The sequence below is a fragment of the Urocampus carinirostris genome, chromosome 7 (genome assembly GCF_059441175.1).
Source record: "Urocampus carinirostris isolate Australia breed hairy pipefish chromosome 7, RoL_Ucar_1.0, whole genome shotgun sequence".
Taxonomy (NCBI): domain Eukaryota; kingdom Metazoa; phylum Chordata; class Actinopteri; order Syngnathiformes; family Syngnathidae; genus Urocampus; species Urocampus carinirostris.
This window is the reverse complement of record NC_142355.1, coordinates 29,654,982-29,669,487: the sequence shown is the minus strand read 5'-3', so window position 1 is coordinate 29,669,487 and position 14,506 is coordinate 29,654,982. Positions and strand designations below refer to the sequence as shown.

General features: G+C 39.8%; 1 protein-coding gene across 1 annotated transcript in view; it reads left to right on the top strand.

Annotated features, from left to right (window-relative positions):
* LOC148362916 (transcription factor SOX-6-like) overlaps nt 1–14,506 on the top strand; it is a 161,352-nt gene that overhangs the window by 79,763 nt on the left and 67,083 nt on the right. The window contains exons 5-6 of the mRNA XM_088340508.1: nt 2,850–2,939; nt 8,094–8,266. Of these exons, the coding sequence (XP_088196634.1) occupies nt 2,850–2,939; nt 8,094–8,266 (263 nt within the window). The remainder of the gene's footprint in view (nt 1–2,849; nt 2,940–8,093; nt 8,267–14,506) is intronic.

Below are 14,506 nucleotides of genomic sequence, written 5' to 3'. Positions count from 1 at the left end.
AGATAGATAGATAGATAGATAGATAGATAGATAGATAGATAGATAGATAGATAGATAGATACTTTATTCATCCCCGCAGGGAAATTCACAACATTTTAACTTAACTATGAGTTAAAGCTAGTATAATATTTACATCTGGATTAAAACAACTTTGAAAGATTAACTCTGAGAAACTGCACAGTTATAATTCTAATGCTGCATAGAAACAGTTTTGAACCGAAAGCTTAAAAGCCGTTTCAACTTAACTCCTTAGTAAAGGCTTTAATGTGCTTTATTTCTTTATCCAAAACAGGTTTTAGGCCTAACTTCTTCCAAGTTACTTTAACTTAACTCTGAGTAAAGCTTTAATGTGCTGGATCTCTGCATTTAAAACTGCTTTGAAGCCTAACCCCGAAAGTTAAATATCTGAAGGAGCTTCAACAATTGAAAGCTTAATAGATGTTTTAACTTAACTTTAATTTTCCATATTCCTGAATTAAAAAAATATCTTTGAAACTTAACTCGAAGTTAGCTCACAGTTGAAGAGTTAAAGCCTCCACTATAGATACAACTGTTTTTCAGACATATGTTATTGGTTTGCATTTTGAAACATAAATAAACAGAAAACCATATTATCTAAATCTCAAATGAGTACAAATAATCGAGTCGCTATCAGTCCTTACTGCACCGCTTATCCACAGTAGGGTCGCGGGGCTGCTGGAGCCCATTCAGCTATCTCCGAGCAGTGGGCAGGAGACAGCCAATTTACCTGACATTAATGTTTTTGGAATGTGGGGGGGGGGACTGGAGTGCCCGGAGGAAACCCACACAAGCACTGGGAGAACATGCAAACTCCGCCCAGGAAGTGCTGGTAGCTGGATTTGAACCTATAACCTCAGAACTGTGCCCCGGATGCGCTTACCTCTCAGCTGACTAAATTCTCTCAATTTAGTTTTAGTCTCCTCCATGAATTGCATCCCGTTTGGATTCGGCGTTTCCCGTCCGAGAGAATTTTCCTCGGCCACCCGGCTCTCACTCGACCCTCGGCGACACTCGTTTTTCTCTTCCTCCACTTGATGAAGCGTTGCGGGGAATTTTGATACGGGCGGCCTTTGTAAACAGCACTTGATCCCGACAGATAAAGATCCATGTAGGGTAAGAAACATGGTGCGCGCTGTTTACCGCCATGGGAGCTTTCATAAATTGTACACACGAGTTGTCTTTTCCTGCTTAAGTGCACCTATAAATCACAGTTACGCGGCTCTTCCCTATCTACTGCGACTCTTTCTGGCAACAAATTCACGTTTTTATTCCGTATATCACCTTCTTCTGCCCAATTAGGAAAATTAACTGGTTGAGTACTTGTGTCCTCAGAATTTTTGGTAATAGTCCCAAGTGGGCAAGCAAATGAAATCAAATTTTTAGTTTATACTGTAATACCTTGTTTATCGGGGTTGCAGCACCCCCACATTCTTCGAATAGGTTCTGCAGAAAAATTTGAGGGATATTATACTGTCATAGTTTTATGTTGTGAAATTTGGTTAAACTTGTTTTCAAGGAATAAAATGTTGCTGTTCCTGCTGGGAACTTTCTCTCAGAAAATGCTGGTCTACTAGTGACCCCAAGAGCCAAGAAGAAATCAGCAGGTTTGAGAGCATTCTCCATTCAGGCTCCGGTGCTGTGGAATGCTCTTCCCTCTGAGATTCGATCTGCAACCTCAGTGGAACTGTTCGAATCCAGGCTTAAAACACACTTCTATTCTATAGCTTATGAATGACCTATACTTCGTGTTGATGATGTCTGTGTATTATTTGTTATTGCAACATCCATTGCAGCCTGGTCATCCTAGAAGGTGGTTTATAGGTTTATAATTTTCCTTATGCTGGTGTCTTGAATTTTCCCTTGCCGTCATATAGGTTTTAAAACACGAGGATCTTGTAATAATAGCCTGTGGTCTGTACAGCTCTCTGAGACTTCTTATGATTAAGGGCTTTGTCATGATTACTGATGTGACTCTGCTGTGCCCGCTCCTTTGGTGCCAAGTGCCTCGTACTCTGTTTGGCTCTCTGTCCCTATTTAAATCCACTCTTATATGTCCCTTTTTGGTCAGTCCGTCTGCGAATCTCCATGTGTTCAAGTCAAGCATTTTTCGACCCTGACTCCCGCCAATACCATTTTGCTCCCGTTTGTTTCTGGCTACAACCCGATTTGATCCCGATCACGTCTGCTCTCCGGTCTTGGTTTACGACATGTTTCCGACCCCGATCATGTTTGTGCTCTCCTGTCCCAGCTACCGACGCGTTTTTTCCGTCCCCGACACCACCATCGCTCGCCACGGAAGATCCACTTCTGTGTTCGGATCACAAGCCTAATACGAGAGCGACTCGCTTCCTGCGTCCAGCAAACTTTGGAGCGTGGGCGCACCCGTTCCTCGTTCCTTTAATAAAACTTGTGGTAAACGTTAAGCGAGAGGGTCCTTTTTCCGTTCTGGTCCTGACAGGCTTTACAAATAAACATGACTTGACTGTGGCAGTGATCCATTCCCCAGGAGACTATCTCTGAGAGCGGGGGTCGAGAGAGCAAATTTGTGTCATGCGTAGTGGCTTTTTTTCCGTTCTTTCCGTCTAAAATGAACAGCCCTTGCCCGGTCGCGATCCATTATCCCCGCTCTACCATTGCTGCGATTGGGGAATGGCAGAGCTCGAGTTAAAAATAGGGATAGGGTGGGGCACAGGATTACAGTATTCTTCACATCTTTCAAATGATTTTCTATTCATTTTCTATCTTTTTCAATTGATTATCCAACATTATCTCTTCCTGTAGCCAACAGCTAACAGTGTTGATAATGTTTTTTTTTTCTTTCTTTTCAGATTCATTGCACATGGAGAGTCTCCTCCCCAGCGAGTGGAAGGAACGCATCGACCGCCTGGATGCCACCGAGCTTTTGGGCGACGTCAAAGGTGGGTGGTGGGTCGGAGCTCTGGCCGTCCCAAAAAATAGCGTCCATTCTTGGAAAAACAAGGCAGTTGGAATGTTTCCAAAAAAGTGCGTGTAAATCTAAGCGCCATTAAAAGTGCAAACATGCCGTAATTCTTCCGCATCATGCGCTCCCGGATGCATTAGAGTCGACTTGAATGTGTAAACAATGTAATTATGACGTAAACACCTTTCCGGTTGACGGATGCGGGAAAAAAGCGGCGTCATGTTAGCATGCTAAGGACACAATACAAGCAAAAAATTCAAATACAGTAGACGGCTGAATATGGCATTGATCTGGTCTGAGGTGGCGTTCGCATAGTGAAATTGCCGCAATACTTGGGAAAGAAACCTATTCAAATCGGCTTATGTCTTCCAAAATACCAGTACCCCAGTTAAAAGGGTTAAAATACCACAATAATACACAGTAATTAATTCTCTATGTGTAATATACATCTATATGATTAAATAAAAATGTAAATACTTATAATAACAATTGATACCATTTAAATTTTACCTACCTTTCATGTGACGTGACTTTAACTGGTCGAGTGGAGTAGCGGGTGGATGCAGGGGGAGGGAGAAGAAGGCGACAAGGTTTAGAATGTTAACTGATTTTAAACGCACCACTTGCAAGTAATGGTAATGTCCTTGGATGATTTCCATGCTTTATTCATCCGTTTATTTTAAATAATAGTCTTGATCGTCAATTGGTTATGGCCACGCAACATCACAAAGGTGTGTCCTCTTTGTATTTCTTGATAAACCCAAATTTAGTGTCCATGGTTGTCATGTATTCGCTTTTCACTTTAGCATCACTGCAAGCCTTGGCGATAGTGATTAAAAAAAGTACAGACGATACAGTATTGTATTGCCAAGAGTTTACAAAGTACATTGAACGAAAAGAGAAAAAGGCATTGTGGGAGGGAGTTCAGCCAACAGCGTATCTGTATTTTCAACGCAAAACTGATAGCAGACTAGGATTTTATATAACGTCATCCAATAGCAGACAAGAACTTTTTATATGCTAAAACAAAGTTAGAATTTTGATGCTGTTATCAGGAACGGAAACGTCTTAAGGCGGGGATGCTTTAACACAAGGGTCTACTGTGTTTGTTGCACACTGTGTTAATATCCAAGGTCCACACGCCTTGCAGTCATAATCAGTATGCCGTATTGTTATAATGCAACAATAACGAATGACAAGTACGTCCTATATAGTACGCAGTGTATGCACAGAGGGAGTGTCAAGTTTGTGTTTCGACAGAATAATGGACAAAGCCCAAACGTCAAACATGAGAAAAACAAATATACTGCATGGAAATGTTACTTATACGAGTTAGTCTGAGAACAGGACAATTATTACACTGTGAGATGATTGTTCATGCAGATGAGTCAATATTGACTTATTTTGAAGTAGAAAAATGTTTAGTATCTCAACATGATACCAATATAAGTGACACATTCTTATTGTTCATTTTTACACCATTTTAGTCATTCATTTTGGATACAACTATTCAAGATCTCACCCATAAGTCAAGATCCACTTTTTCATCCTTCCTTCCTTCCTTCCTTTCTTTCTCTTTCTTTATTTCTCTTTCTATCGATCTTTTTTTTTCTTTCTCTTTCCTTCTCTCTTTCTCATTTTTTATTCTCTTTTTGTTTTTTTTATTCATTTTGCTCTTTCTTTTGTTCGCTCTCTTTCTTCTTCCCATTATTTTTTTTTCATTCTCTTTCTCTTGCTCATTCTCTCTTTCTTTTTCTCTTTCTTTTATCTCCTTCTTTCTCTTTTCCTCTTTTCTCACTCTCTCTCTTTATTTCTCATTCTCTTTCTTTCATTTTTTTCTCTCTCCTTCTCTTTTTCTCTCACTTTCCATCTTTGTTTCCCTCTCGCTTACTCTCTTTCACTCTCTTTTTCACTGCATATTATTTTTTCTCTTTCCTTCTCTACTTTTTGCTCATACTGGCTTTCTGGCTTTTTTTCTGTCTGTCTTTCCGTCTGTTTGTCTGTCCGTCCGTCGGTCCGTCCGTCTATCTATCTATCTATCTATCTATCTATCTATCTATCTATCTATCTATCTATCTATCTATCTATCTATCTATCTATCTATCTATCTATCTATCTATCTATCTATCTATCTATCTATCTATCTATCTATCTATCTATCTATCTATCTATCTATCTATCGTTCTGCCTGCCTGTCTATCTGTCCTTCTTCCATTGGCTCTTTCTTTCTTTTGTAATTTATCATTTTTTCTTTTGTCCATCCAGCTATCTATTTGGAATTGTTTTATTCTTAGACACATACAGAACGCATCTGTCCATCTCGTAACGCGATCCGAACTCTTTTCCGTCGCTTCCCAATCCGATGGCCGCTTTTCTGCGGGCCTCTCATTTCTGCGCTCATTGAGCACGTCCAATCGTCCCCGCATGCTTGTCTTCCTCAAGGCATCGACACTCGGCGTGTGGGAAAGTGCTTTTTCTCGGCCGGTATTGTCTCTCTAGACGGACGGACTGAAGTCTGTTTGGCCCTCTGTGCTCTCACACTAACTTGTTGGGGCTCAACCAGAAAGGCGAAGAGAACCGTGTGAGCTTGTTTGCCGGCCAAAGAAAAACAAGTGAAAGGATGGAAAACAAAGAGACGAGAAGAGGAGAATGTTGCCTTTGATACGGGGGCGCTGAGGGCTAATTCTCTGTACGCGCGCGTGTGTGTTGAGGGGCGTATTCGGCCGGGGGCCCCCACCCCCACAAAGGGGACTACAATGGAGACTTTGTTAGTATGCAGGTAATGTCGGGGCCACCCTTCAGTCTCCCTACATGGCCCCGGGGCAGGACCTTGTAGACAAACACACACATGTGCACGCTCTACAAGTCGCAGACGTCGACACACGTATCCCGTTTGTTTTTCCGACTGACTCTTGCAGGAAACTTTATTTACGATATTGTCTTCTACCTTTGGAGTTTGAAATCGAAGGTGGCGGTCAGGGCGCTGAGGCAAAGTTTGCAGTGAGTGTTATGAAGTGCAGGGGCTTTAGGCTAAAAACCACTGACTACAAATAATGTTGATACGTTGAAAATCCACTCACAAAAGAGTAAGCTCTCACGTGAGCCCAAATCAATGTTCACTCCTCATACATACTTTTCTGGATCTTTCTTTTCAGTTTATCTCTCTCACGGAGGACATGCACCTACGATGAAAATTTCAGACCCCTAAGTTGGAGATATAGCAAAATAGCAGGGTGTTCAAACAATTATTTTCTTCACTGTGGATAGATATATAGCCAGAAAAATAGAACTACAACTGCATTTGCTTAAAGATGTTCAATAACACCTTATCCACTCGTGTGTGACCTCCTCCGCCCTCCCAAGCATGCGAATCATCAAACCGACAAAAGCTCGCAAGAGCAAGCGTCTTTGATTGTTGCGGCAAGCAGGACAAAACGCCCACCCTGCGTGTGCGGGCTCGACTAATAAGCGGTCATATTTCCTCGAAGCCCGGAGAAGTCATTTTCATTGTTAAGGAGTTCTGCCCTGACATTGGCTGAAAGAGCGTCGCCGGTTGAAGGCGAAGAGCACTCCGAGCTACACGAGTCTTATCGTTCTGCAGATTTTCTCGTTAATTGGAACAAAAAAAAGGAGTGAATGATTTGAGGCGCGGCCTTTGTGGATTCCGGCGCAAGGTTGAAAAGAAGAATGCCAGCCACTTGAACGAAGTGGGAAGCGGATAACGCGTTTGTGACATCTACAAGTAATATCTTAACCTTAGATCCGACGCAGTTATTTTCCGTTGCAAAAGCTGCAAGAAATCCTCAAAGACCATCCCCGTTGTGGAGGAGCCATACTGACTCATGTAGAAATATTTGTGTACATTAAGACAGTCAAATGCATGCCCTATAAATCAATGAATACATTGAGAAAGAATGAAATACTTACAGATATTACGTAAATGAAATTTATTCATTTATTTTGGGGGGTTTTTTGTATTCATTTTGTAACGTACTGTATTTGGGCGAGTATTTTGCCATGTGGAGAGGTGTTGTGAAAGAATAGTAGGATGTTTGGATGCATTCTAAGGGATGGGCAGGACACCTGTATGATGCGGCAGGGGTAAACCAGTGAAAGCTGTCGGGCCCTGCTGTTGAACAAAAGAGTGTGTTCTGTCACCCCTGACCCGAGAGACATGGCCGCTTTCTGGTGTCCCGTTTCATCTGGAGGGACGAAAGCATGACCAACTTAGGTGCTGAGGTGATTAACTTGTTTGGGTGTTTGGGCATTTGGGTTGGGCATGGTCGCCCAAAAATGTTTGTCTGTGTTTTTTGCTACTTTTTCCTTTTTTCTTTTCCTTGTTTTTGTATACGTGTTCGTCTTGCTGTCGGTCACCCCTCTCGAGGGATATGACCAGGGTAGATAGATAGATAGATAGATAGATAGATAGATAGATAGATAGATAGATAGATAGATAGATTTTGTCGTTTTTCAGGATTTTATGTTGTTGTTGTTTTTCGTAGTTTATTGTTATTTATTTTGTGTATTCAGTCGAGTAATTTGTCATGTATTTCGTTGTGTATTTTGTCTTGTATTTATTCCAGTATTTATTTTGTGGTTTATTTTGTCATTTATTTTGCACATGTGTTTTGTCATGTGTTTTATCAAGTATTTTTGGTGCCTTTTGTCGTGTCGTTTTTCGTGTAGTTTGTCATGTAGTTTGTCGTGTAGTTAGTCATTTATTTTGCCATGCATTTAATATATTTAATATAGTGTGTGGTGACTTTTGTCGTGTAGGTTGACATGTATTTTGTCGTGAAGTTTGTCGTGTAGTTTTTCATTTATTTTTTCGTGTATCTTACAGAACATGTAGTTTGCCATGTGTTTTGTCGTGTCTTATCTCATGTAGTTTGTCTTGTAGTTTGTAGTGTCTCATATATTTGGTCTTGCATTTTATAAAGTATTTTTGGTGACTATTGTCGCACAGTTTTTCATGTAGTCATTTATTTTTTTTATTTAATATGTCAAGTATTTTCTAGTGCGTGTCGTCATGCCTTTTGTTCTGTAGTTTGCAGCGTAGTTTGTGGTGTAGTTTGTTATTTATTTTGTCACGAATTTTTTCATGTATTTTTTTGTGTATTTTGTCACGCAGGGACAGCCGAGTCTCTGGAGGAGAAAGAACGGCAGTTGTCGGCTATGATCGGTCAGCTGATTAACTTGAGGGAGCAACTCCTCTGCGCCCACGACGAACAGAAAAAGATGGCCGCCTCGCAGCTGGAAAAGCAACGGCAGCAGATGGAACTGGCCAGGCAACAGCAGGAGCAGGTACGCACTGCCATTTTGGGGCCCTCCATTTAAGTCGCATAAAAATTAAATCAAAATCAATAATTATTAAGGCCTGTGTGTATCATTTAGCGTCTTCTAGTGGGGATGTGATTTCTGCTCTGAGTGACTAGTACAGAAAAGTAACACATTTTGCCGGGATTATGACATTTGATTACAGACTATATCTGCTATAGTTTTTGGAACAACTCTTAAAATGGTATATGAACATACACACGCACTTTCTTTATTTAGTCATTTAACGTAAGCATACCATTCAGCTGGTTGTTGACCCTTATTTATTTTGAACAATTCACCATTTAGATTTATAATGACTTAGCTGTTCTTGGTTTTGTTTTTTATCAGAAAGATTGCACAGAAATAGACTTATACTCTAGTGCGATGTATTTGTTTTTTCTTCTGTCTTACCCATTTTATGGCTGGTGTGACTTGTACTCCAGAGTCTGTAAAATATAATTAAAGGGACATGTTGTATTGTATGAATTTTTAAGTGCATCCTAGTTGTAAAAATGTAATTTATAAAATAAAAATAAAACATACAATAAAAATATATAGTTATGTATGTATATGTATATGTAGAGAGAGAGAGAGAGACATCTTGCTACTATGGTTACTCCCCAAAAAACAAATATCTTTCAAAAGGCTGGAAAAAATAAGAGAAGAAAAACACTGCTGTCTGAGTCTCTGTAATTTGTATTCTTCCATGTGCTTTTTAGCACTCGTTTTCGGTCATTCTCCACACTACGGCGACATTTAGTGATCAAATATTACACAGAAAGAGAAGAGGAAATAACCGGGAAAATAACTTCCGTAACATTCAGACTAAAGAGCGTACCTGATTATAAGTCGCACCCAGTACATTTTTAAAGGAAAACCCATTTTGTACATACATAAGCTGCACTTGACTATAAGCCGCATGTGCCCACATTGAAACACGAGATTTTCATAAAGAAAGAGTTTTGCTGATATCTGGTACCTTAACCCCTCAACGATCTGACGCCCCGCCGGTGGGCCGCCTGACTTTTGATAAACAAATACGCGTCTGTATGATGTCACCAGTCACTGAAATACGTCATGCTACATATTATTTGGAAAGCCTAAACTCTTGGGATTCAAGCTATTTCAAAATAAGCATTTCAAACATTTCAAAATAAAGCCATCAGAGAAACATCATGATTTGTCTGAAACAAGATACCCAAAAATTATAAAGCCGATTACGTCCCCTGGCCGTCTTCACCTTCTTTGAATGTCTGTGAAAAAGGTTTCATTACATCAAAGACAACCCATAGAATCCAACCGTGTAAATTTTTTACTCTAAAAACACGATAATGCAAAAAGATAAATAGGAATCTGCCTTAAACATTTCTGCTTTATTGGGCGTTGCTTGTTGTAATCCGTTTGTTTCAAGTCAAGTCATGTTTCTTTGTATACCTCTTAATCACAAGGAGTCCCAAAGGGCTGCACAGACCACAGATTATTGCAAAATACAGACTATTATTACACCATCCCTTTGTTCTAAAACCTACATGAGGGCAAGGAAAAACTCAAAAACCTCAACATGAGGAAAATGAAGAAACCTCGAGAAGGGACCACACATGAGGATATCCACCTTCCACGATGACCAGGCTGCAATGGATGAAGCATGAACAAATAATACACAGAAATATATAATATAATAAAAATATAGGTTATTCATAGGCTATAGCAGGGGTCGGGAACCTATGGCTCGCGAGCCATATATGGCTCTTTCTATGAGTACCTGTGGCTCGGAGACAAATTTGATTGCATGCAAATTTTCTCCATCTCGTCCAAAACGTAAGCTATTAATCCTGTTCAAAGACTCACAAAGCCAAACCAAAGCTGACATGAAAGTTGTGCTTGGCACTATATATAGGGCACGTTTCGATCCGGAGATCGTTGGTCGCGGGTAGTAGATTGCTCAGAACGCGGAAGTGGTCAAAAGTAAACAGATCGTGGCAAGAGCAGAACAGGAGCAAAAACACAGGAAAAAAAAACGAGATTCACAGGGCTTGGCGAGTTTCGCAGACGCTCCGACAAAAGGCGACTCACAGGACAGCGTTTAAGTAGTGACAGGGAGCACTCTGTCAACGAGTTTTTGCTGGTGTCCATGAGCGGGGCCAATTGGCAATCGTGACAGAGGCTGGTGCCACACAGCGGGGGCCAATTGGGCGCCATGGCAACTGTGACACATAAGCCGCAGGGTTAAAAGCTTGTGAAAAACGTTGTGGCTTATTCTCCCATTTTTACAGTACTTTGCATCAATAAACACTTTTTTTCTCCCGATTAATTTGATTTCAACAGCCCAGAACCCGTTTGTTTAGTTTTGTTTGCCAAATTAGACAAAAACATTTATTTAAATTTTTGCCCTAAAATAACCTTGATGTTATGAAAAGAGGTATTTATTTATTAAAAAAAATACTAAAAGGATTTTTAAAATTGATTTGCCTGGCGATTCTTGATTGTGGATGCTTGAAAGCTCTTCAAAATGTCATTCAAATAATTAAAATGATAATTAAAAAATAGCTTTGATTCAAAAGCAACTACTTGCTCTGCCTCTCCATATACTTAAATTAAATATCCCTCATTTCAAATATTATTATTAATTTACTATACTTTTTCCATGTATTTTTCTGGTAAAATAAGAATACCTTACTATATATTCAAATATGTATGTCTTCAAATATGCTTGTTTTATCCATCCATCCATCCATTATCTGCACCTCTTATCCTCAGTAGGGTCGTGGGGATGCTGGAGCACATCCCAACTATCTTGGGGCAGTGGACACCCTGAAGTGGTTGCCAGCCAGTCGCAGGGCACACAGAGACAGACAATTTGCATGTTCATTCACACCTAGGGACAATTTGGACCAGCAAATTAACTTGAAATGCATGTTTTTGGAATGTGGGAGGAAAAAAGAGTGCCCGGAGGAAACCCGCGCAAGCACGGGAAGAACATGCAAACAGGAAGTTGGATCTCATGACCTCAGAACTGTACCGCACACGCGCTAACCACTGCGCCGCCGTGCTGCCTCTTATCCATACAGTGAAAAATAAATTAAATACATTACATACATTAAAAAAATAAATACATGAAAGTATTAAAAAATAAATACATAGTTAACAATATTGCTCCTCATTTTAAATATTATTATTCATATACTAAACTTTTTTTCCTCGTAAAATAAGAAAAATCTACTATTTAAAAAAAAAAACACATTTATTTTAGAATAAGAATAGAACAACTTGCTAGGCTTCTTCGTACACAAGATTTCCATAAACTATAAAGCCGTCGTAACTCACCTAAGACGTCATCATGCGGCCATTAAATTCAATGATAGTATGCAACCAGAGCCTCCTTACATTCGCGAGGGTCTAGTGAATCCAACCGGGTAAAATATTTACTCCAAAACACACCATACTGCCAACAGATAAAAAAAAAACAAAAAAAACGCTGAAAAACATCTCCGCATTATTGGTCGTTTTTTTGTTGCTAACCATCTGTTTAGCCCCATAACTTCTAAATAAAATTATTTTCTATAGGCTGTTGGCATCCAAACTTGCGATTGACATCTTTTTCGGCCAATTGCAGCCTTTGTTTTATTAAAAAGGACCCAACATCTTCCCCTCCGAATAACTATCCAAAAGTGATTGAGATGATGATGGAAACATTGGTTAGCCAATGAAATTCTGAATATTTCGATATGAAGATGTCTCTATTGTAATTAAATTTGACCCTGGAATTAGTGTGCGTAAACCCACTCATGATTCATTTTTACGTGCCATTTTTACGCGCAGGTGTGCATAATCCCTGATTGACTTCTCGAAAGAAAAGTCAAACATTTAAAACTCTTTCAAAATGTCTAACGAATCGGACAAAATACACAGTTGCACAGTTTTTAGTGCTGTAACTGGTCATCCACAAATGGCCACTTTTGGAAAACTTTGAGCTACCATTAGAAAAATGTGTGAAATAAAACGTTTAGTTTTTCAGATTGGGATCAAATTTGACAGGGTACCCAGTAAGGCTTAAAGCTATTGTTTCACCTGTTTTCCAGCTAAGAGGCCCATGCTACACTCATCAGCAGGCATTTAATTGCAAGAAAAAACCATGCAGGCGAGAATAAAAGCCTTCTATCGCTGTGTGTTCTAACTCAGATCACTCAATGTTGGTAGCACTTGCAGTGATTAGTTCAGTTTGGGACAGAATTTCAGAATCTTACCTTTCAAAAGAGACCAAAACATTCTTTTTTCTTCAAACGGTTCAAGAACAGCATTCAATTTAGTATCGGTGCGTCTTCGATTGGGATTTTAGGCGAATTTTACAGGCCCGTTAAAGGATTAAATAAATAAATATTTAGTTAGATAAACAAACAATATATAAATAAATACATTTTGTCCCTCATTTCAAGATTATCATTAATTAACTATACTTTATTTCCATTTTTGTTCTATGAAATAAGAAAAACTCACTATACCTCACATTTTTATTCTTTCTAAAATTGTCAAGACCAGAACGGAAACAGGACCCAATTGCGTACGTTTCTCACAAGTTTTATTGAAGGAAGAGAAGGGTTTGTGCCCGCGATCCGGCAATTGTTGGACGCGGGAAGCAGGTCGCTCTGAATGTGGAAGTGGGACTTCCGCGGCGAGCGATGGCGGTGTCGGGAACGGAAAAACGGGTCAGTAGCTGGGACAGGAGAGCAAAAACATGGTCTGGGTCGTAAGTGAGTCGTAAGGCAGGAAAGGAGAGTAGACGTGGTCGAGGACAAAAAAGGTCAAAAGCCGGGACGGGAGAGTAGACGTTACCAGGATCTAAAACGGGTCGAAGCCGGGGGACGGAAGGGAGCAAAAACAGGTTAGAGTCAGGGTCGAAAAAAAGCTTGCTTAGTGTAAACTGAGGTTTGCAGACAGACTCACAACAGGGGACAGATAGGAGTGGGTTTGAATAGGGACAGGGAGCCAATCAGAGTCCGAGGCAGTTGGTGCCAAAGGAGCAAGCACAGGTGAGTCAAATCAGTAATCATGACAAAAATAGGACAAGTCCTTAAGAATGATCTGATATTATACATATTCCATTAAAAATCTTGCATAGCATAATAATGCTCATCTGAGGATTTATTTTTGGAGGTATTTATATTAACTAAAATAAAAAAGGGGTATTATTTAACCTTATTATCATAAAAAGTACTTAGAATTAGTATAGTTATCTCCAATTTGTCAAATTTGCTTATTTTAGGTATTATTTTTCACGTTTTACTCTGAAAAAAACTTCAGTATGTCTGAGGACTAACTCTGATGCATTTTACGTAGCTAGCATTAGCGTGCATCCGACGTTAAAGCCCCCCCCTTTCATTTAAACAATAGTTTTTGAGCAGCATTTTTCTTATACTACGAAAAACGGTTGAGAAACCTTTTTAAACTTGCTAGCACAGTTTCACTCTCTTATCTCATGCTAATTAATAAGCAAACAAAACTTCCTGATCCTAAAATGGAAAAGTTTCAGTCCTTTCCGAGCAAACAAGCTATTACCTGAGAAGGTCCATTAGCACATCAGCCTTAAGTGAAAAGTGTTTGCAGGCGTCACACTTAATAAATAATTAGTACCTATCCATTAAAAACAGAGAGGTGAGATCGCCGCTCGTTAGCACGTTAGCGCTCGGTCAACGCTCCTTTGGCTAGCTGCCCGTCACAACACATTCCTGCGCTGACAAAAGAAAGGAAAGATGGCAGGAGAATAAAAGATCTTGTTTTTTTTCACAGCTAGCAGTCATTTAACTGTTGAGACATGATAGGCTGCTAACGCCCTGCAGACAAAAACGTGCCTTTAATGAAATATGACATGTACACAAATGGGTTACCGCCTTCCATTCGCCGGCCTGTAATTACCACACGGAATAAATATAACGAACGAGCCCGTCCTGGAGACTTTTTTGCTTTTTTTCACTCCTCCTTTCTTCAGGTGCTTTACCGTCGGCGATGGATCTCGAATGTTTGAAGTAAAACAAATTGAGGGGGGAGTCCACAGATGCACGCTACGGCTAACTAGCCAAAATACATACACGCTAATATTCAAAGACACCGGAGAGACAAAAATAGAGTGGTACCTCTACTTATATAAGCTATATAATTATATAATTTAATTCAATTTGTAGCTTCTTAACCTGAAAACTGAAGGCGAAAGGACATTTCTGACTTCGAAAA